Source organism: Alosa pseudoharengus, unplaced genomic scaffold (assembly GCF_046254945.1).
Source record: "Alosa pseudoharengus isolate Yale_2024_CS ecotype anadromous, Long Island Sound unplaced genomic scaffold, YU_APseudo_1.1 YU_APseudo_1.1_scf_8, whole genome shotgun sequence".
In the NCBI taxonomy this organism is placed as follows: Eukaryota; Metazoa; Chordata; class Actinopteri; order Clupeiformes; family Clupeidae; genus Alosa; species Alosa pseudoharengus.
This window is the reverse complement of record NW_027468870.1, coordinates 20,317,477-20,339,919: the sequence shown is the minus strand read 5'-3', so window position 1 is coordinate 20,339,919 and position 22,443 is coordinate 20,317,477. Positions and strand designations below refer to the sequence as shown.

Genomic DNA, 22,443 nt, shown 5'->3' with positions numbered 1-22,443 from the left:
TGTGCGCCTTGTGTGATATCACTCAAGTCTTGCTTTAGTTAATTAGTAAGTTACTACCAGAAGCTCACAAATGCCGTCATGTAAGGTACTTTCTAAATATTCAACATAATCGGAAGCAGCTGCAATTGTAACAGGAGATTTTGAAAGAGACCTGCTGCGTCTAAGCAGCGTCATGAACCGCACTCAAATAGGGTATGTTTTGTTTAATTTCAAATAGCATAGACTTTGTCCACTTTTGAAATTACATGCGGGGCTGAACCCCTGGCAAATGCGTATGTGGTCTATATCTGAAGTCTAGCCATTGGGCCTGCAGGTGGCTACTCGGTGTTTATTGCATTACTTTACTCTCTCTGAGGATTAACAACTTACATTAGGCTACTTTTGCGTTACTGTGTTGAAATTTTTCTATGGACATTATATATATCATCCCCTTTTTTATTATTATTTAATTAATTACTATTAATTAGGTAGCATCAAGTCCAAACCAAGTTGCGCTGTAGGCCTACCAGGCATTTCTTACAGATAGCTAATCTCCCTTCAAAAGTTAATGAACACGGCACTTCCTAGTTCTTTTAAAAATTGTGCAAGTTCGAATTGCTTTATGGAAGTGTTGTTGCCCAGCTCGCACACACTCCTTCATAAAAGTTGAATGGTGACATGCACACAACTTGCAAAACATTGAACTGCTTTGAGTGAAGTGAGCTTGCGAGTTGCGTTCTTTCTGTCATTAATAGTCTACTAGATGCTCTTCTTCACACTGAAAACAGTGGCAGTCCTAGCTTGTAACACCCTGATATTTTTTTGGAATCAATTTGTGGTGTGATTGACATCAGATGATCAGACTAGTCATTAGCTAGTTAGTTGTGCACTGTTTTCCGCTCAATAGTAAGGTAATAGCCTTCTCCGATGAGTTTTGTTTTTTTTGCCAATATTCTTGTCGCCCTCCCTGAATTCTGAATATCTTTGCTCGCACACTGTAGGATCTGTAATGTGATTACTGACGCGTTGCACTCAACTCTGCTCAGCTACGAGTAGCCCAGAGAAAGAATCTCTCATGTGTAAGTTCACTCCAAGTTGGCCTACCCCATAAACTGCATAGGCTATTTATATTTATCTGTAAAATGACCGCATGTGTTTGTTCAACTTTATGAAGCAGAATTACGCAGGCTATTACGAACGCACACATTTTGTTTGCGCAAGAAACAAACACAGCGCAGGCGACTTTTTTCTTGGGGGGGGGGGGGGCTCGTTCCGGCGCCCCTGCAGTAAACAGCTTGACAGACCCCGCGGTTAAACATAGACTCGGTTCGTGACTTGTATGCAACTTGACTGACGCAGAGCACGGGCATATAAATTCAGAACTTGTTCAACATCATTCAAACACTTATCGGAACGCCCTGAAGCTCACTATACATAAGGAATATACTGCACAGGATTACTGCTGACGATACAAACGGATTATCAAGAAAAAACAAATATAGCCTAAGCATTTTCAGGTAAAAGTGGAGATTTGTTATTATAAGTAAATTATGTATATTATACGGTTATGTAGTTGCTCATGGAGGACTCTAGTGATTCTGAATGTTGATATGACGAAAAAAAGACGATATGAAAAGATCAATTCAGAGGGGATAGTAGGCTGCCTACGACTTATATTTTTTTATTGCCCACACCTAGGTATTGGAATTCTGCATTGGATATTACTCCCACACAATTCCATGCACAAAGCTTCAGCTGTCAAACGATTTGAAGAAAAGGTTTACACTGCGCAAGAGACCTGACTGTCACTCCATCCAATTTAACAGGTGCGCAGATTTACACCTCACTTATCAGTCATTGGCTGTGAAGAATTCAGTGCACATAATATTGCAGATAATAATAATAATAATGGTGATGATTAATCAAAAGTTATAATGGGAATTATTATTCTGAATGAGGACTGTAGCTGGAGCACAAGCATGTGGGACAGATCTCATGCACTTTAGACATTTCTTTATTCTTCTCTTCTTTTCTATTTATTTCCTTATTTATACACACATTGCACAGTCATGGAGTCAAAGCATTTCACAGCATATATTTTGTATAATTGTATGTGACCAATACATTTGAATTTGATTTTATTATTTAAAAATTATTGTTTTACCTCATCACCTTTCAACAACTGTTTTTCTCTGTTTACTCCAGTACAGGAAGTCAAACTTGGCTTTGTGAGGAAGATCCCGTTGTACTTCCATCCTAAGCAGCACCTGTGTGATAGACAACCATGGTTGGACTGAAGCGCACTGACCTGGCTCCAACAGCCACGGTGAAGTTCTTTGGTGCCGGAACGGCAGCCTGCATTGCTGACCTAGTAACATTTCCTCTGGACACGGCTAAAGTCCGACTTCAGGTGAGTGGGCATTTCATTTAGGTGGAATTTCCTACACTTTGAAAATGAGTATGAATTACCAAGTTGATACACTGATAATCATAGATATGAATGGATTCATGCTGATAATAATCTCTTAATTTCTTGTGTTTGAGAGACAAAGGTAGACCTACAAAGCTACAAGAATTGCTTTGAATATGCTGAGTGCTTGGCTATTCTGTATATTTCAGATCCAGGGAGAGGCACTAGCGGCGGAGGGAGTTGTGACGGTGAAGTACCGAGGCGTGTATGGCACCATCACCACCATGGTGCGCACGGAGGGGGCCCGGAGCCTGTACAACGGCTTGGTGGCTGGCCTCCAGAGACAGATGAGCTTCGCCTCGGTCCGCATCGGCCTCTACGACTCCATGAAGCAGTTTTACACAAGGGGTTCGGAAAGTAAGTGGACGTCACTGGTTGGAATTGCTTTGCATTTGTGGTGAATGGCAATAGCAACATGAAAAGATGACAATAGACTAGTTACAAAATAGTTTAATAATCTGGTTCACATTCTCTCCAATATATATATATATTATATATTTCCCTGCCTCCTTCTAGATGCCAGTATTGTTGCCCGTTTGATGGCTGGCTGTACAACTGGTGCCATGGCCGTTGCGTTCGCCCAGCCCACGGACGTGGTGAAGGTCCGATTTCAGGCACAGGCACGCTTGACCGACGGTGGCAAGAGATACAACGGCACCATGGACGCCTACAGAACCATCGCCCGTGAAGAGGGAGTGAGAGGACTTTGGAAAGGTCATTACCTCCAATCCACATTCAGAGACATGCATACGGTGATTCAAACACTCTACAGGAATAAATAATGTTCATCTCATTGTTTGCATTCCAGGCTGTCTGCCCAACATCACTCGCAATGCCATTGTGAACTGTGCTGAGCTGGTCACATATGACATCATCAAAGAGCTCATTCTCAAGCACGACCTCATGACAGGTAATTTTACTTTCCCTGGTGACGTTGAATTATAGATTTTTCTCACTATTGGGTTCTTGCAGTAGATACCGGTACTGATGCATGTGCTCTCCCCACAGATAACCTTCCTTGCCACTTCACGGCTGCCTTTGGTGCTGGTTTCTGCACCACAATCGTAGCGTCACCTGTGGATGTGGTTAAGACACGGTTCATGAACTCTACATCTGGCCAGTACAGCAGCGCCATTAATTGTGCCTATACAATGCTGACCAAAGAGGGACCCACAGCCTTCTACAAAGGGTGTGTAGACTGAGCTTTCTGTCACTTGAAGTAACTACAATAGGCCTATGTCTGGAATAATGGTGTACACAAGCTGATGGTTTTATGCTTTGGTATTTGCGTCATGCTTCACTCATTTGTTTGTAATAATGTTACTGAGGCTTTTCTTTTGTTGTCTCTCAGGTTCATGCCCTCTTTCTTACGACTGGGATCCTGGAATATTGTGATGTTTGTGTCCTATGAGCAAATCAAACGAGGCATGATGAGAGCTCAGCAATCTTGGGAGTCACCGATTTGACGTTCTGAGTCGCCAATTTGATGTTCTGTTTTGAGGGCAATGCGCGATGCATTTGGCCAAATTCACTATGATTGAGCTGGATCGTCATGACGACGTCCATGTAGAGGAAAGAAGGTAGAAATGATGATGGTAGCCTACATGTCTGCCTGAGAGGACTGCAAAGGGGCATTTTTCAAAAGGCACTAAAGATATCATAACAATATCAAAACCACGGCAGAGCACATGCCCTGATACCTGCAACGGTGAAGCTCTGATATATGTGGCCAAACCTGTGGTGGTTCCTTGTCAATTTAGCATGTGAAAGATGACAAGTGTCAGTAAAGGTTACGAACTTATGGTCAGGGAAGTGTGGGAAAATGGAAGTACAAGGGGATTTAACCACATATCACCACTAGACCTGATGCATATAATGTGAAGAATGTGTTTACACAAACAAGTTGCTGTGTTACAACAGCATATCTCTGTAATGTAATATTGAAATCAACTGCACAATGTAGCTTAAGTTGGGTCCATTATTTAGGGTTTACAGCTTCTAATATTTGTATAAAAATGTACAGCATATTTGCACAACTCTGTAGCAAGCAAGTTCCTGCTAAGCTTTCGTTTACTATTTGTTTGTTTTTTAATCATTCATGTATGGAAGGTTGAATAAAAATATGGTTTATAATACAATGGTGAATCATTGAGAAACGTTGAGTTTACATTACCCTTACATACATAAACATGATGGAAAAATGTCATTATTCAAAAGTAGGCTACATAACTTTTCACCTTTCACCTAACCAGTTTCATGTTGACACCATCTTTCCACTTGAGATTGGAGCCCTGAAGCCATATTTAGCTGTAATAATGAGCTCCTTGGGTTGACTATAAATTGGAGGCCTATAAGACCTATTTAGTAGCATAGACTTGGTACTTTCTAGTTTCCCTTGCAAACCTATTACAAACATCACTTCACCAGTAAATTGAATCGTGTCATGCATTTTAAACAGCTATAAAGAACGCTTGCTATAAGTGTAGAGAGAGGCTACATTTCTTTGCATATTGTGAAATACAAGTCAGTGTACCATGTATAACGTACGTGGAAAGGTGTAGATAAAACAATATGTAAAAATGTACTTTAGACCTACATTAGTCCAGGCTGGACACACCAAAATCAAACATGATTATCAGTGGACAAACATACTGAATAAATAAATGAATGCCTTGATTGTACTTGCTGCTTATGTTGGATTATAGAGCTGGTTGAATAAATAAGTGCATTTTATAACCAGAGACCTCTTTTCTCACTAGCTCAGGATAGAAACTATTATGTCTTAATCAATGCCAGTGACTCTTGCTCCTAAGCCCCTCACTGAAAGTAAACATACAGAACTAGATTTGGGCTTGCATAGAACAGAGTAGATAGAGTACCTACAGTTCCCAAACTGACCCCCAAAATAACGGAGGTAGAAGTATGCAAACGTTGCGCACAACAGTGCACACACACAAAGGGGCAAAGTAAATCAAAAGTAAAATGTAAAATACAATTATATCTAAAATACGCTATTTCAAATCGATTTCACATTTTTTTTTTTAAATGCTGTCACGCAACCCCCACTTTGGGAACGATTGGCATAGAACATGCTTCTTTGACTTATGATAGTGTTGATCAATTTCCCATAAACATACTTATACTGACATGAAAACAAAATGTTCTGTGGGTGTTTCTGTGTTCTACAACTTAACCATAAACACCTTGGCTATTAGAGGGAAGTCTCCGCAAATGGCTGACATGTGGATTTCATTTGCGGATCTGAGACTCGAACATCACTGTGACTCAGCAGAACTATACATTGCTTCATATATATTCCCCCTCTAAATGATTCCATACACCACCCAGCCCTTGAAGACCTTAATGGCCCTTTGTGCTGAAATGGTGTCAGTTTAAGGAAACGAAAAAAGAAAGACTGCAAAGAGTAAGTAAAGACAGACAAAGGATTCGTTTGGAATTGGTTGGTTGTCATGCAATGACCATGGGAAGACACTTTTGTTATTCACTGTTAAAGTATTTTTCAATTAACATTTTACTTTTTTTTCTAAGTGTAGATGGAAAAACTGTGTAACTACCTTTTTAACTTTTGGCTAGCTACATATTTATTGGCAAGGGAATGAACTGAAATGGTATTGCAACGATCTCTATTAAACAAAGGCAAAAACTGCATTTTTGAGAGCCCGGTGTTGGTAGAGCAGTGGGTGTGCACCTAAGAGGATGCTGACTGGCTGGGAGAAGGGGAGTGGTGGGAGAGAAAGAGAGAGCGAGAGAGAGAGAAAGATGGGGAGTGGTGGGAGAGAGAAAGATGGGGAGTGGTAGGAGAGAGAGCAATGAGAGCAATGAGAGCAAAGGTACTGCATCCACTGCTTCACCGGCTGCCAAATGGCCAGTAAGCTAGTGTGTGTGTGTGTGTGTGACACCTTTAAGTGTCGAAACTGTATCATCTCTGGGAATATTTGAATCCTTTCTGTAAGAAATTTGATTGGTGGATTCAAATAAAGAATTCAAATGTCTGTGTTAGAGCGTGTGTGTATGTGTGTGTGTGTGTGTGTGTAGGTTGAATGATACAGGGTGAGACTGATGGAGAGGGGTCCTGGCGGACATTTGACATTTAAGAGATTGAAATTTCTCAGGTATGCCCCTTGTGCATATGTACCTGGCAGAGTGTTGTAAAAAAAAAAGTTTATTGGTCAAAGATGTGTGTCCGGCAGAGTGTTCTAAAAAGTGGTTTGATAAACTAGAGAGACATCAAGTAGTCCGGACAGGGATAACCTTATGCTATATCTGCACACATGGATGGGTTATGAGACACTGGGCTCCTGTTCGCAGACATGAAAAGGGTCCCCCTGCCCACTTCAGAAAGTTTAATGATTTTAATGATTTTAACTTCTGGTGAGTTTTGTGGAACCATAACCATCAACAGATTTAAGGCATCTTATCTTCTGTGAAAAAAGATGGCAATTACAAAGCATGATTATCACAAATAGTGTGACCTGTGTTATTTGACTGAGGTGCCCTATTCAGATATTAGGGGTGAATAACATAACCCATGGTATATGATTGAGGGGCCCTATTAAGACATATCACATAACATAACCAGTGTTATTTGACAGAGGGGCCCTATTCAGATATCAGGGGTGGAGAACATAGGCCCTAGCGACTTCATGCAGAGGCTTGGGCTTCAGGGCTCTTTGAAATTCTGGGCCTGGGCCCGGTAGGCCCGTTCAGTAATCCACCCCTGTCTGCACACCCATAACTACTGCATCATATTGATTTTAGAATTTTATTACTTTAACACCAAAGAGACTGCCTCATGCATGCCAGACTGAACATCTCCCAGAAAATAGGATGCAGGCAATAACCAATGCTGAAGTACGTCAACTTGGGATGTAATTGTTTCTGTATGCAATACTTAAAATGTACAAAAGACAGTCCAGACTAGTTTGGGACACTCTAATAAAACTTTAGAGTTAAGGCATGACGATAAGGCGCATCCAGTCCAACTCAGCATTTCTTGTCAGCTAGCGCAGCTGCTTTCAGGTGACGTCACGCTTTTGTCAGGGTATAAATATCCAGACGCTTCCTCACTTTTGTCTGCGTTCGACCGTGCGGCATCGGCTGAGAATTGTTTTTAGTTTCTTTAAGAGAGACAAAATAAACTTGCTTGTAAAGTATAGTTTTTCCCCCTGACCGTTTCTTTACACCTTTCACGGTAAGTTTTTTCTTTCTTTCTTTTATCAGTCGACGGTGTCAAGTTAAAATATCCGTGATGTTTGTGTTTGTTGTTCGGCACGACCATGGTGTTTTACATCGATTCTCATTTCCCAAGTGGTCTGATAACCCGTTTGCATGTTTTTTTCTCAGACTCCTGGAGTATGTTTTTGTATTGTCTTTTTTTGGAACGATTTTCTATGGAAGATCAAGGCAACGTGATTATAGTTGAAAGTAATTTCAACCAGCGGGATACGTTCAGAGAATCCTGATTTTTGCCTTTTCCATCTTGGGTAACTTGAGTGGAGGTAAGTTGTTTTGTTGAATTAAACTCCTCTTTGAAAAAAAGAGAACTGCCGTAGGCCTATAGCTTAACACAGCCTATGTTTTGTGTCCGTTTGTGTCCGTTTTTAGGCTATCTCAATTGGTCAATGGTAGCCTATTGTAGTTTTCTCGGGAAAATTAAAACAGGGATGTATCCATTTAATTTATCATGACTAATCATTCGTGGGGTGAGGCAGGTCAGACTATTGTTCTCTAAAGCCTTTGTCATTTGTTGCCAAACTGATTCAGCATCGCGGAACTGACTGGTAGGCTACAGCGCTTCCTTTGTAAAGCCACATCAGTACAGTACGCTGAACATTAGCATAGCAACAAAATAGATCCACCAATGAGGGAACGAGTTTAAGGTTCCCAAACTAAACATGTTTGCGTGCAGGCCACACGTGCTGACGCCCCTCACCCCTCTTGTACTTTTGTGGTGGGACATGATGTTCTCCTGTAATTATCGGTCTTCCTGTTTTATATATATATATATATAATATTTATATTATAGACTTTGTAAAGTTCAGTTGAAACAATTACTGGTGGCCTGAGAAATGTGGGGGCCTGTTTGGGGGAAAATGTGTATTCCAAAATAAATAAGCAAATTTGATTTTTTTTTTTAAATATATATTTTATGTAAATAAAGTTTAATACGATTGAAATCCCAATAAATATTTCTTGATGCCCTCTCCTCTAGACTTGAGTTCACCTATCTTGTGTTCACATCATCCACACATCAAAGCATCGCATTTAAAGCCCCAATTGGCCTGAAGCAGAAAAATGGTTGGTTTTCGCCCTGCTGAGGTGCCTCCTACTGCTGCTGTGAAGTTTGTTGGCGCTGGAACAGCAGCTTGCATAGCTGACCTGTTCACTTTCCCACTGGACACGGCCAAAGTTCGGCTCCAGGTGAGTTCTTTCATGACTCGGCCCATATTTCTTTTTTGCTTTTTGTCTTCCAAACACGTACTATATGGTTTATACCTGCTACTCCCTAGTGGCGACCTAAGGTACTACAATGTCATATGGAAACCATTTTCACTTGCCCACAAACTACCACTTCCTAAAAATACTACTTTTAGAACGTTTACAGGCACATGCTGACTGACACACTCTTATTTCTCCCAACTCTTGCCTTTTTTTCCTTCCCATTTCTTCACGCTTGTAGCCTAAGCAGACCCATGGGATGATGGTTAAGCCCTTGGATTCCACAGGGCCCTTGGACCTTTGCTTGCTGCGTGGACCCTTTTGGCTGGAGTCGGGCTCCTCCTTCCCCATCCCCTGACCCATTCCAGTATCTGTAAAGCCTTTCCAAACCCATTTTGTTCTGTGCAGATCCAGGGAGAAGCCCAAGGCCACAGCCATGCTGGGCAGGCCAAGGGGCTGCAGTACCGAGGCGTGTTTGGCACCATCACCACCATGGTGCGCACCGAGGGGGCCCGGAGCTTGTACAGCGGGCTGGTGGCTGGCCTCCAGAGACAGATGAGCTTTGCCTCAGTCCGCATTGGCCTCTACGACTCGGTCAAGCAGTTTTACACCAAGGGCTCAGAGCGTGAGTTTGTGTTGGGCGTATGTTAAATCGTAGTTTGTAGTAATGGTTCATAATTTGAAATGGTAGTCCTTATTAGCACTTGAGACCGAATCCATAACCTCTGTAGGTCTACATGTGGAGGGGTACATTTAAAATGAGTTTCTTGACCTGTTGGTCTGGTTAACATTTCAGTTAATTAAATTAATAATGAACAGCAAGTCTGTAAAAAATAAACAAGACTGTTTTGGTTTTTTTAATTATGTTAATTTACTGTTCTCCCTCTTTTTGAACCGTAGACGTTGGAATAGGTAGCCGCCTTCTGGCAGGCTGCACAACTGGTGCCATGGCCGTGGCTGTGGCGCAGCCGACTGATGTGGTCAAGGTGCGCTTTCAGGCACAGGTCAGCTGTGGAGGCACTGCCAAGCGATACCACGGTACCATGGACGCCTACAGGACCATCGCCAGAGAGGAGGGCATCCGAGGGCTGTGGAGAGGTAAGGGAGGGTGTGAAGGAGACCGCACTTGGTCTGGTCTACACCTTGCATGCATTCAGGCGCAGAGTTTGGTTCTGCAATGGCCGCTGCATTTACAGAAATATGTGCATGACCTGCATGCAAATCAAATTTGCTTGCATTGGAAATATTTATATCCGCTTCATTTTAATTAAAACTTCCTATGTGGCTGTGCCGCGTGTGTCTTTGGCAGGGATGGGCCCAAACATCGCCCGCAACGCCATAGTGAACTGCACCGAGCTGGTCACTTACGACCTCATTAAGGATGCCCTTCTCAGATCAACCCCCATGACTGGTAATTGTTCTTCTTGCGCTTCACTAGCTTCACTTCTCCATAGTAAATATTCAGTATTTACAGTTGGGACACTTCTGTTGCAGATGATCTACCGTGCCACTTTACATCGGCCTTCGGTGCAGGCTTTTGCACTACGGTGATCGCCTCGCCAGTCGATGTTGTGAAGACAAGATACATGAACTCTTCTCACGGCCAGTACAGCGGTGCTGTGAACTGTGCTCTCTCCATGTTGCTCAAAGAGGGGCCCATGGCTTTCTACAAAGGGTAGGTCACAACATTGCTTCCATAAGACCTGGATTTTTGCTTCAGCCCCTTCTTGCACGCTTAATGCTAAGTACAAAATGGGCTCTGACCACAAAGCCGCTGTATTGGAGTTTAAGTGCTTTCTCAAAGGGTTGGGGGATATCAAGGTAAAGTGTGTGGACGTCTACCTCCCACGGTCACTGGAGATGTTTCTAATGATAATTGTATCCTATTCTCATTTCTCCAGGTTCATGCCCTCTTTCCTGAGGCTGGGCTCGTGGAACGTGGTGATGTTCGTGACATACGAGCAGCTGAAGCGTGCCATGATGATGGCCCGCAACAACCGGGCCTCTCCACTCTAGATGGGATTCTGTGCGCATGTGCCTGAAGCTCCTCATGCGTCACTCTTGCTTATCTACCTCTCTTTGATATTAGTCTAGTTCCAAAAGCCCCCAACCCTTGTTTACATCTATGCTTGCAGTCAGATTTTCAAACTAGTTTCACTCAAGGTACCCCTGAAGATGGAAAGCTGGTCCTTTTTCCTCTTGTCTTACAAAGCTTAAGTGTTTTAATTCAAATAAAATACTGTTTTATGTATTCGTTTTTGGATTTTTATTTTAGTGTTAAGGTGTATTGAATTAGAGGTTGGGGTGGAAGGAGGAATGGCATATGCCTTATTTTTTAGTGTATTCTGAATAGGGCTTTTGGTTTGAAGGATCAGGTACGAAAAGCTTGCTTAATGAGCTGTTTCTTCTCTGCGGAGAGCCTCTGGGGGAAGTGAAGGGAAAACTTGATGATGAGGTTTCCTTTCTTGCCCGTGCAGCTGGCTAGTGGCATCCCTTCCCCTGGGACCCCCTTACTGTAAGTGGGACTAAAGACAAACACGCACTTCATTAGCATCCTTTGGACATCAGTGAGCAGCAACAAAATCTTTTTTTGAGATTGACAACATTTAACTTGGCAGGGGAATTCTTTCACAATAACTAAGAAATGCTTACTTCTGCCATAGTTGTGAAAGATGACGGCAATACTTACTGCACAATATCATTTATTGGAATACTGAGAAGCCTGCTGTCTAGTGTCTCAACATCCACAGAGAAACCTGTCAGAGCCTGGGAGTGTGGAGGATGTGCCAGTAGTTATAAAAGAAATAGACATTTATATCTTAAACGAAACCTATGCTTGTTTTATATGTTCCATCAGATTATTGTAACATAACCACTATTATATTCAAGGCAGGTTTAATTACATATAGCACATCTCATCCTAGTTGTATGTTCAGTAGACAGTACATAACCGTGCCAAGTATTAGCCTAATGCACTTTTACATCAGATCACTGTAGGTGACTACAGGTAGGCTTGGCCTATCCTGTAAAGGTAGAAACTGATTTCATGATAACTTTCAGGTCAAGCACTAAAAATAGGATTTGAGCTGACATTGGTCTTAGCAGATCCACATCACTTAAACATACCTACACTTAAAACAGCTGCTTACTTATTACCACAATGGAACAAAGTTCTGTTAGCTATTTATAAACCTACATCTTGCAATTTAAGCATCCTAAGGGATTTTAGTCCTGTGTGCCTACTGAAAAAACTGACCTTTTTATTGGATTTTCTGGAATTAAACAAATGACTAAATAAAGCACTACTCTACTACCTCTATTTCCAACTTGCTGCTTGCAACTGCAAGGTGTACCTTATCAATCGATTAGGAAGTAGCATCACCCGTTTAGTTCTATGCATAAAAATTACCACAGATTCCAGACTTGAGGCAGTAGTGCTACAGTTTTACAGGCCAGCAATACCAACACCAGCAGCTCTAGACCTATTTAATGGCAGTGCTTGAGAGGGGCTCAAAGTGAACATTCCCAACAAACATACTGAGAGATTGGGCTGTCACCCATACCGAAGTCTGTTGCAATGTCTTACCTTCTCCAGAGATATATGAGCGGTGTAAATCAAGTCATCATTCTGACGGGTAAACCGGGGATGGCTCTTCTGACGCACAATAAACACAATATCTGCTGGGATATTATTAGGGCCCTGCAAAAAAAAGAAAGCCTAAATAATTATCAATAATAATAATAAGAGTGAATACATGCCTAGTTAATTAACAGGGAAATGCCACTGAATGCCACTTTACCTGATCTCCTTCATTTGGGAATGTTATTCTGGTCCCTTCATTCCATCCTGGTTTGACATTGATGGTGAGAATCTTGTCTCTGATGCTGGATGTGTGTCCATCTTCATTCATAACCTGCCAAACAATGAACATCAATCAATCAATCAATCGAACATGTTAAAATAATGAAGGACAGTTTTAGAGGAAATGGAAAAGACATTTAAACTTTTAAAGGTTGTATATCAAGCTCAAGTATGCAATTTCATTATAGAAAATAATTTCACGTCAGTGGCAATGTGCTACATTGATACAGAGGCCTGAGACTAAAGAAAATTCTAGATCCCTTGATCATGTAGGGCTGAGGATGATGGGAAAGCCTTCTGACTTACCCTGCGAGAAATTTTGATCTTTTTGGTGCATCCATAAAAGAGGTCCTCTAAGGCCAAATGGAGATCTCGCTCAATGGGTGGATCTTGCTTTTTTACTCCTCTTCCTCGCAGTCCACCGAATCCAATGTTAACCTCATGCCCCTCCCTCGTGTGGAAATCTAGAGGATGCAATTCCATTTAGACATGTTGCCAATCAAATCCAAAAAACAAGACTGAAATAAGTTTTTGGATCTGGTTAAAATAGCATACAACTTGGTTAAATTTGGCAAGTAACCTACCAGCAAAAGGATTGTCTCCCCCAAAGAACTGTCTGAATATTTTATCTGGATTTTCAGGATAGGTGTATCCCGCTGTCCAAGCTCCATTTTCTCTGGCCTCCTCTGGAATGCCTCCTTTCAAACCCTCTTCTCCAAACTTATCATATGTGGCTTTATTCTGAGCTGATATTAGACAAATGTAAAACATGCAGTAGATGTAATTTATGTTGTCAAAGAATGAAAAGGCTTCATCAGGACTAATGATACTCTGATCATGAAAAAAAGAAAGTGACTGTTTCTCTATTCCCTTTTTAATGTAGGCCCACACCTACATCAGTGGACTTCACAAAACGTACAAGTATTCATGGTATTGAGATAGCCATACCCTACGTTGAACAAAACGTTGAAGAAAGATGAAAAACTTACGATCACTCAAAACATCATAGGCCTCTGCAAGCAGATTGAACTTTTCGTAAGCGCCTGGCTGGTCATTAGTTTGGGGGTGATTTTTCAAAGCAAGACGTCGATACCTGGACAGAACAGCCAGAGGTAAACATAAACTGGCAAAGCTCGATAGATGAAGACTCAGTGAGGAAAATTATAGGCCTACAGTAAACCATAACGTTACTATCTCTTACGCTTTTTTGATTTCAGCATCTGTTGCATTTCTGTTGATTTCCAAGGCGGCATAGTAATCCCGACCCATAACTGTCACAAAAACACAATGCGCTCACTCATTCAAACAGCTGTGGGCTAATGAATGAATCACATAGCACTACGTTACGACATAATTTGTAACGGTAACACTTGCAATATTTCGTATGGTCCTACTGTTTACCTTCACTTCATCTGACCCCTCCCGATTCTGAAGAACCTTTTTATACAGTCTATGATCAGACTGAACGTGTTTGGGTCTGCGTTTGGTTACTATGGATACGCAGCTCCAAGTGCTGAGAGGATTCGTAGGCCTAGAGTTCCTCAAAAGAGTTTTCATTTTTCAATTATTCAAGAGAGGTCGTGATTAGTACTCTTAATATCTGGCATTTTAAGCAATTTTTCTAGTTTACGTCATTATTTACAAGAATAACAGAAATATTTTAAGATTAATTATACCAATGCAATGCAGCAGGGGGTGCAGTTTGATCATGATGCCAACAAGGACTAGCTTCTACCAGAGACTTTCTGATGTGGAGACACAGCACTCAAAAAATACTAATCTACACATATCCCACCCCTTCCTCGGCAAAACGTCGACATGTAAATACATTGAGCCAATCATGTGGTGTGATGTGAATACATTGAGCCAATCATATGGTGTGTTGTGAAGACATCGTGCCAATCATGTGTTGTGATCTCGCCGCTGGAGCAAGATTGGTGTCGTGAAGCCTTGCGCACGCGCAGTTCGACCCAAAGACTGTGCCCGATGAGTGCCCATAAAACGTTGGTATATGGCCGCTGAGTGGAGGGACTTGCCTAAAAGGACTTTGCTTCTACTGAGTGAGTCTGACCAACAAGATCCCTCACATGCATGACTGCAGGGCTTTGTAATAAGTAAGTAAATAAAATACAAATGCACAGGTAGGCCAACTAAATTAAAGGTTTCCTTATAAATCTGCTTTTTACACCTATTACAGTGATGATTTATTCCAAAAGAAAATTATCATAATTCTTTATATCGCCATCAGTCATTCTATAGCCAGCAGTCTCCAGCCACCCGCTAAGACGCACCTCAGATGCAGTGTATAGTTGGATAAATACAGTTTTTCCAGATTTCATGTCTACAGAGATATATATGTATACAGAGTACATATGTTGAGTATAAATAGACATTCTATATAACTATATAAATATATATAATGTATAGTATGGGGTGTTAGCAGTGCAAGGTCATAGGTGAAACAGTGTAGGAGTAAATGTAAACAGGTAAACAGTGCAGTAGTAAAAAGTAAGCAGGTAAACTAGTAACAGCTAAAGTGCAAATGCTAGAGAGGAGGTGAGGTTTTGTTCAGCAGTGTTACAGCCTCTGGAAAGAAGCTGTACCTGAGCCTGCTGGTGTGGGAGCGCAGGCTCCTGTATCACCTGCCAGACGGGAGTAGACTGAAAAGACCATGGTTTGGGTGGATGGCATCCTTGACAATGGATTTGGCTTTGTTTTTACAGGGTTTATGATATGTGTTGTGGATGGATCCTGGATTACAGATTACCTGACCGAGCGGCCACAGTTCGTCAGACTGATGAACTGTCTCTGTGACACTGTGATCAGCAGCACCGGAGCTCCACAGGGGACTGTGCTCTCTCCAGTCCTGTTAGTATAAGTATAAGTATATATACACTTTTGATCCCGTGAGGGAAATTTGTCTCTGCATTTATCCCAATCTGTGAATTAGTGAATCACACTCGGCACACAGTGAACACACAGGTGAAGCACACACTAATCCCGGCGCAGTGAGCTACCTGCTACAACAGCGGTGCTCGGGGAGCAGTGAGGGGTTAGGTGCCTTGCTCAATGGCAATTCAGCCGTTCCTACTGGTTGGGGTTCGAACCGGCAACCCTCTGGTTACAAGTCCGAAGCACTAACCAGTAGGCCACGGCTTCCCCCTGTTCACCCTGTACACGTCTGACTTCTGCTACAACACTGAGTGAGTCATGCCACATGCAGAAGTTTTCTGACATCACTGCAATTGTGGGGTGTATCAGGGACGAGCAAGAGGAGGAGTACAGGAGCCTGGTGGAGGACTTGACACTGCGAAGACCAAGGAGATGGTGGTGGATTTTCGCAGGTCTAAGCCCGCTCTGTACTTCCTGAGGAGGCTGCGGTCCTTCAATGTCTGCAGCAAGCTCAGGTGTTTTACCAGTCTGTTGTTGCCAGCGTCCTCTTCTATGCTGTGGTATGCTTGTTAGCAACTTAGTTGGTTGGCAATGGGAAATTCGCCTTATTCACCTGGCGGGCAGAATGAGGCTAAAGGTTACACTTGCCATTACACCTCGGTCCAGCAGATGGTGGTGGTGCACTCCGTTTGCAAACTCACCGAAAAAGAAGAAGGGTTCACTGGCCTGTTCTTCTTCAGTGAGATTGTTTTGGCAGTTTGCAAACGTAGTGCATTACCACTACCATCTGCTGGACTTAGGTGTAATGGCAAGTGTACCCTTTAGCCTCGTTCTGGCCGCCGGGTGAATAAGGCAAATTGCATTGCAACCAACAAAGTTGCTAACTTACTTAGCGACTATGGTTTTGGGAAACGCGCCCCAGGCTGTTAAGGAAAGCTGGCTCTGTCGTGGGAGCTGAACTGGAGTGCATCACTTCAATATCAGATAAAAGGATCCTGAACAAACTGATCAACATCTTGGACATCGTCATACACAACTGACAGACTGAGGAAGTAATTTGTCCCCAGGGCTAAATGTTCAATGCTTCACTAAAGGGAAAAGGAGAGATAGACTTCTCTGCATAGTCTGTCTGCCTCTCCACCTTTTTCCATGTTTGTGTACTGACTGTCAACTGGCTTACTGTTTTTACTGCTACACTGTTTACTAGACTAGATAGATACTAGGCTAGATTAGCACATTTGCACAACACCTCCCTCTCACAGCCTGGATTGTGGCCTTACTTAATACTTGACCAATGGCTGTAAACCTATTACTTCAATCTATTCTTGCACTGCTATAGCTTTTTATATTACTTTGTCTACATTATTCTCTTATATGGCCATATTTATTTAATGCTGGTCTCTAGACTTTATTCTTGCACTGTTGGACTTTTACTTGCACCATGACACTCACTCTCTCAGAGCACCTTACCATGCATACGGATTTTTTTTATCTTCTACTGTCTTTATTGTTCAGTGTTTTTTAATATTTATATACTTATATTACTTTTTCTGCTGTAAGTGCACGTTGTGAATTTCCCCTTAGGGATCAATAAAGTTAACCTGACTCTCGCCAGATGAATTTCGTTCCGCCTAGCTCCACTCATCCATCCATTGGACCAATCCATTGGAGTGTTGCTTCAGAAGGCTGGGCCTAATCAAAAAATGCTTGCATATGATTGAATAAGCCACTTGTCCGTCATCCATTGACGTGCTACTTCAACCACTCACATCGAAGCCAACCCGTGACGCTGATAACAGTCTCACAGTCGCTTCTACGCTATGTCACATCTATGAAACTCCCGCCCTGCGTACTGATTGGCTCTATTATACAATCTCGTGCTGAAATCACTCTCAATGGAAGAGGTCCCAGATGGATGTGAGTGAAGCTAGGCGGAGCTAAGCAGAACGAAATTCATCTGGCGAGAGTCAGGTTACAATAAAGTATCTATCTATCTATCTATCTATCTATATGCATCTCAACCATATTACCTGTCAATTCTATGAATCTTTGCAGTGGCCTATTCGGAAACATTTTGTTATACCGTAGGGCCATAAAAATCAATGACATGAAGGAAAAGTCCTAGGCCTACCAAAGAAATGAAATAACTTTTTTTTATATAAGTGCATCACCTTTTCCATATGAAAACACAGGCTTACTTTGTCCATGTAAACTCTGTAATAAATCATGATGCATGAAACAATGAATGAAAACACATGTTTAGTTTTAAATAAAAATGTATTTAATTATTACCTGAAACACACCAACATATAAACATTTTGTATGTAAGTTTGACAAAAATACACAAAGGTAAGATACAAGCATTTGTCTAACTTATTTGTGCAATCAGTCCCTCAAGTTCTGGTCGAGCTTTGAAGCGTGTGAGGTAGTCTGCTTCGGTATGCTATATTGAGAGAAGGAGAAGGAGAGACAGAGAGATGTATGAGATATGAAAATATGAGATATGAAGTTTCAGATGCAGGTCTATGTATTAGTGTTGGGCAGTGGTAGTGTAGTGGCTAAGGAACTGGACTAGCATGCGGCAGCCTACAAAGTTGTGGGTTCAATCCTTGTACATGGAAGCTCACGGACATGCCCCCAGAGTGTAGCGCTGTAACTCAAGCTAGGTAAAACGGATTGTTTTAGGTTTTTTTTCGTACCGACAGTGCTCGGTGACCTCGAGAAACCGAGATCTACTGTATGTGAAAACTTGCTCTGGGGAGAATGGCCCTTGTAATATAATTGCCATATGTAAGTCGCTTTGGATAAAAGCGTTTACTAAATGAATACATGTAAATGTATTATATCTTATGTCAGGAAGGAAATTTAAAGGAATGGTCCGCAATTCTACTCCAAAACACTTGTTAAAGGTGCTCTAAGCGATGCCACACATTTTTTAGGCTAAAACATTTTATGTGACTTAAACATCACCTATAAACAACCGCTAGCTGTCTGTCTGTGTCCTGAATACACTGTAAAAAAACGCGATCTCTGTTGACAGCCCAGGCTCCAAAAACGGCAACAAAAACAACCTGGGCAAACCTAGCCCCATAAAAACATAACAAACTGTTCCAGCAAATCACAGACGAGTGTTTCAATTTCACGGGAGCAGCACGGGAAAGAGGAGGAGGAAGTAGCGAGCTAGCTCTCTATTTTGTTTGAAAGTCAACAGAAGTGACGTTACCCAGCATCGCTTAGAGCACCTTTAAAATTCAGCAAATCACTCGTCTAGATGTCTAGAGCCCGGTGTACACTTGCGCCGACATGAGTTTACGGTCACTTGCCACGCACATCAGTCTTTAACTAGCAAACCCTGGATGAACAATGGATTTTACGGAGCGGTGCCAACAAAATATAACTGAATTGTAATTTCCATGGCGGCGGCGGCAAAGTGCAATGCTGGTGTGCGGAGTGGTATTGAGAACAATGGAATCTAACATGTGTCAGCGACAGAGCCCTTAGCTCTGAGTGCTCAGGTGTTCCTATAGCAAAGCAGATCTAGGAATACCGAGCCAATCATCTGATTGGTGAATAACTGGAAGTTACTTTTTCAATTGCATTGCATGGGGCAACTCAATGAAAAACAACAGTGTCAGTGTTTGACATTGCACTGGTTCTAAAGTAATGTACTAATTTATATAAATAAAGAATTAGATATAATTTTAAAACTATTTAAAACTCTATGGTTTTCACCAAATTTTGAGGTCACACTGACCAGACGAGTAAATAATTCCAGGCAATCAGCACTTTGCCTCATGAGCACATAAGGCAAGGGAGCAATTTTATTAGCTGCTGAGCTCAAAGATCAACAACTTTTCGCCAGAATTGTGGACTGCATCTTTTAAAGCTTTTGGACAAATACGTGTTATGACAGAGGGTGGCTAATCTTACCTCCTTCACGGAAAGCTGGACTCCCTCGGGTTGGTTTCTCAAGAGCACTTCCAGGAAAATGGGACAAAACGCTGCATTCAACTGACTGATCTACAAACAAAACACAAATATTTAAAATGTGTGTTAGCACAACTCAGTAAATACATTTTACTTTATATCAGTGACCACAACCCTTATGTTTAAGAGCGTTTTGTGCTTTTGTTTTCTGTGAAACTGGTGCAAATGGGAAGAGATGACGAGAGAGGATGCAGGTCACCTGAACAACTCTTTCATGAGTCTTCAGGATGGCATCCACGTACATCTTGGTGCCTTGCTCTTGCATGATCATCATCTCTGTAGTCTTGGTTGGTAAAGCATAGCTTTCAAGTGAAAAGATAACATATTGTGACGAATACTGCGATGAACGATTGTACGGCAATGCATCAGCCCCCAGTAAAAATACTTCACAATTAATGACAATCAATTGGACTAAAACTAGCAAAAATCAGCTTTGTCATTAGTTTTTATTACATTAATGCCAATTAAAAGGTACCTACAGAAACCCTAGAGAGGCGGAGGAGAGATGTTACCTTTCATCTACTGAGACATTGAAGCGGTTGCATAGATTATGGATGTACTGGGAGTAGTGTTCCACCAGAGTCATATCATATCCGGACACTGACACATTAAGCATTCCGTACGCTGTACTGGTTGCCGCTTTAATCTGTTTCATTTGAAGTTTGTCTTTTTTCTTCTTAGGCTAGACAAGTCAGCAAAAATACAAATGGAAAAACATTATTCGATTTTCAGACTCCAGACTGGTCCAACATCACATACTATGAAGGCATCCAACTAAAGACAGTTTTAAACAAATAAAACCTTTTTGTTCAAATGTCTGCCAGAACAGACTATACTGAACATACAGACTGAATAAAAATAAAATGCAATGCACATTAACATGCTAAAACAATGTGTTGTCCCGTTAAACATTTACTTATATGATGGTATGACAGCTACATTGGATTCCTTTGAGAAACTGGTAGAAATGCCCCAGTTTAGGAACATCAAATGGTTGTCCGAATCCCCAACTGTCAGTAATAATGAATTATATATTATATATAGGGCTGTCAAAATAACTGATTAATTTCGATTAATTAATTTGAGAAAAAATAACTGATTAAAAAAATTAGTGCAGATTAATCGATTCCGTATGACCTTTGACCCCGAGCTGTTCTAGTCAGTAAAAATTAGACTGTAAAATGAAGGAGAGAGAAGAAAACGTGCTGCCTGGATCATTGATTGGAACATTTACTTTTAAAAAACGGCCTGATGGTGTTGATAAAAATAAAGTGTTGAAAATAAAGTCCTTTGCAATGTCTGCAAGTGTTGACATTGAGGGGAGTGTTAATTTATTTTCATTGTGTCCCCTAGGTTATATCTGTGGCCTGAAATGCCTTGTGTGTGAAAAAAAAAACTTCTTCCCGAAGCACTTTTGAATTTATTTCCTCAGCATATTAGGTCATATCATAGATTATTATGCCCATTATTTGAACAGTGAAAATAATAATAAAAGAGTTTTTGAACTTTAATGTCACTAATGCTGATTATTCAATGATTCATTTGAATTTAAATATTTAAAATACTTTCACAGCAAAAATTATATATGCGATTAATTTAGATTAATTAATCACAGAGTATGTAATTAATTAGATTAACTTTTTTAATCGATTGACAGCCCTAATTATATACCATTTCACATTTCATGTTAGACTGAGACAAAGATGATGAAAACAGGTGCTTACCGCTTCTTTAGGGAGGAGGTACTTGTATCTTCCTATACCATGAGTTGGCATGGATTTATAATATCTCTCACTGGTCACAGAACAGCCCCCTGATATAACACATGAAGCCCGTTATCTCTTCATTAAGTGCAGGACTGTCTGTCTGTTCTTATGATAACTGAATGTTTATTACAAACATTGTTGAATGTAGTTTATAGTTTCTACGGGCTGCACTAGCAATCCTAAATGCAGTTGCACAAGGTGAGCCATGTAAAGATGAATTCATGATGTACTCAAAAATTCCTTACCAAAGAGCGTCCTTAACATGAAATCCGAGGACCTTTAGGTAATGAAAACAGAAAAGCTGAGTTAACGTTATGTTTTCATGTTTGAAGTCCCTGCATGATGACCGCGTCCACTGAAAGTTAAAGCATTAACGTTACCTGAATAATGACAATGCATGGTCCAGACTCCCAATGTGTCGTATTTCTGAAACCTGCAATGGTACACATCTTCAACCTTAGAATGAGATGTATTGAATTCGTTTTTACCAATGCCATGACCGCACGTCATTTGTGTGTCAGACTAGCACATAGTAAATTCATGTTAACTCAAATTTACTTGCTAGCCACAGCACATGTGACCTTTTTCCATTTTGTCAATACCCAACATGTTTGCTTACACACAAGATGACATAATATTGATGTGTATTTGAAGACTTTACCTTTCTTAAAACTGGGTTCATTTTCTCACGAGTAACACGCCAAATTAATTCAACAGTGCATACAGTGAATACAGGTTTGCTCCATCGATTGCCCTCTGCCTGTGTAACTTTGTTCGTCTATTTTAGTTGCTCGCGGAAACAATAATTCACAATAGTTCCTAGCTGGATTTTTTACGTTCCGCTCGATCTGATAGTTGTGTCTGTTTAACGTGTATCATCGTCTGTGAGATTAGAAATAGAATGTCTCCATCTGAATAAGATGAATATTGAATTTTGTCCAATCCATTCGTCAGGTTTTATGTTTGATTAAATTATGTTGGTCGAGCTGTCACTTCTACAACATTTTTGTTAGTCAGAAATATTCATA

General features: G+C 41.2%; 4 protein-coding genes across 6 annotated transcripts; 2 read left to right on the top strand and 2 right to left on the bottom strand.

The window, feature by feature from the left end:
• The first annotated feature begins 1,320 nt into the window (after positions 1 to 1,320).
• Positions 1,321 to 4,504, top strand: LOC143111389 (dicarboxylate carrier UCP2-like). The gene is made up of 8 exons (XM_076273617.1): positions 1,321 to 1,496; positions 1,678 to 1,805; positions 2,185 to 2,389; positions 2,599 to 2,806; positions 2,966 to 3,163; positions 3,258 to 3,359; positions 3,458 to 3,638; positions 3,801 to 4,504. Exons 3-8 carry the CDS (start codon positions 2,264 to 2,266, stop codon positions 3,913 to 3,915), a joined length of 930 nt encoding a protein of 309 aa, XP_076129732.1. The 5' UTR covers positions 1,321 to 1,496; positions 1,678 to 1,805; positions 2,185 to 2,263; the 3' UTR covers positions 3,916 to 4,504.
• Positions 4,505 to 7,538: 3,034 nt separating this feature from the next.
• ucp2 (uncoupling protein 2) lies at positions 7,539 to 11,159 on the top strand. The gene is made up of 8 exons (XM_076273922.1): positions 7,539 to 7,661; positions 7,814 to 7,968; positions 8,682 to 8,890; positions 9,317 to 9,533; positions 9,809 to 10,006; positions 10,218 to 10,319; positions 10,403 to 10,583; positions 10,810 to 11,159. Exons 3-8 carry the CDS (start codon positions 8,765 to 8,767, stop codon positions 10,922 to 10,924), a joined length of 939 nt encoding a protein of 312 aa, XP_076130037.1. The 5' UTR covers positions 7,539 to 7,661; positions 7,814 to 7,968; positions 8,682 to 8,764; the 3' UTR covers positions 10,925 to 11,159.
• Positions 11,160 to 11,206: 47 nt separating this feature from the next.
• Positions 11,207 to 14,042, bottom strand: dnajb13 (DnaJ heat shock protein family (Hsp40) member B13). 2 transcript variants are annotated; one of them, XM_076273924.1, is made up of 8 exons: positions 13,972 to 14,042; positions 13,760 to 13,863; positions 13,355 to 13,516; positions 13,077 to 13,234; positions 12,709 to 12,822; positions 12,495 to 12,608; positions 11,598 to 11,674; positions 11,207 to 11,433 (listed from the first exon to the last, which is right to left on the bottom strand). In XM_076273924.1, exons 1-8 carry the CDS (start codon positions 14,037 to 14,039, stop codon positions 11,280 to 11,282), a joined length of 951 nt encoding a protein of 316 aa, XP_076130039.1. In that variant the 5' UTR covers positions 14,040 to 14,042; the 3' UTR covers positions 11,207 to 11,279. The 2 variants fall into 2 exon arrangements, with proteins under 2 accessions (XP_076130039.1, XP_076130038.1); XM_076273923.1 differs by lacking the exon at positions 13,355 to 13,516 and having other exon boundaries at positions 13,972 to 14,039.
• A 3,878-nt stretch (positions 14,043 to 17,920) lies between these two features.
• Positions 17,921 to 22,198, bottom strand: mrpl48 (mitochondrial ribosomal protein L48). 2 transcript variants are annotated; one of them, XM_076274682.1, is made up of 8 exons: positions 22,077 to 22,198; positions 21,796 to 21,848; positions 21,661 to 21,692; positions 21,374 to 21,462; positions 20,162 to 20,331; positions 19,849 to 19,951; positions 19,593 to 19,682; positions 17,921 to 18,105 (listed from the first exon to the last, which is right to left on the bottom strand). In XM_076274682.1, exons 1-8 carry the CDS (start codon positions 22,095 to 22,097, stop codon positions 18,031 to 18,033), a joined length of 633 nt encoding a protein of 210 aa, XP_076130797.1. In that variant the 5' UTR covers positions 22,098 to 22,198; the 3' UTR covers positions 17,921 to 18,030. The 2 variants fall into 2 exon arrangements, with proteins under 2 accessions (XP_076130797.1, XP_076130798.1); XM_076274683.1 differs by having other exon boundaries at positions 21,796 to 21,871; positions 22,077 to 22,178.
• Positions 22,199 to 22,443: the final 245 nt, after the last annotated feature.

Excerpts from the sequence above, each read along its gene's own strand:
- ucp2 (XM_076273922.1), top strand. The coding sequence starts at position 8,765 with ATGGTTGGTTTTCGCCCTGCTGAGGTGCCTCCTACTGCTGCTGTGAAG. Across the intron at positions 10,007-10,217 it reads CATCCGAGGGCTGTGGAGAG|GGATGGGCCCAAACATCGCC; the intron begins GTAAGGGAGGGT and ends TGTCTTTGGCAG. Across the intron at positions 10,320-10,402 it reads CAGATCAACCCCCATGACTG|ATGATCTACCGTGCCACTTT; the intron begins GTAATTGTTCTT and ends CTTCTGTTGCAG.
- mrpl48 (XM_076274682.1), bottom strand. The coding sequence starts at position 22,097 with ATGAACCCAGTTTTAAGAAAG. Across the intron at positions 19,683-19,848 it reads CTCATGAAAGAGTTGTTCAG|ATCAGTCAGTTGAATGCAGC; the intron begins GTGACCTGCATC and ends TTTTGTTTGTAG. Across the intron at positions 18,106-19,592 it reads TCCAGCTTTCCGTGAAGGAG|CATACCGAAGCAGACTACCT; the intron begins GTAAGATTAGCC and ends CTCTCAATATAG.
- dnajb13 (XM_076273924.1), bottom strand. The coding sequence starts at position 14,039 with ATGGGTCGGGATTACTATGCCGCCTTGGAAATCAACAGAAATGCAACA. Across the intron at positions 13,235-13,354 it reads GGGAGACAATCCTTTTGCTG|ATTTCCACACGAGGGAGGGG; the intron begins GTAGGTTACTTG and ends TGCATCCTCTAG. Across the intron at positions 12,609-12,708 it reads TCCCAAATGAAGGAGATCAG|GGCCCTAATAATATCCCAGC; the intron begins GTAAAGTGGCAT and ends TTTTTTTTGCAG.
- LOC143111389 (XM_076273617.1), top strand. The coding sequence starts at position 2,264 with ATGGTTGGACTGAAGCGCACTGACCTGGCTCCAACAGCCACGGTGAAG. Across the intron at positions 2,807-2,965 it reads TTACACAAGGGGTTCGGAAA|ATGCCAGTATTGTTGCCCGT; the intron begins GTAAGTGGACGT and ends GCCTCCTTCTAG. Across the intron at positions 3,639-3,800 it reads CCCACAGCCTTCTACAAAGG|GTTCATGCCCTCTTTCTTAC; the intron begins GTGTGTAGACTG and ends GTTGTCTCTCAG.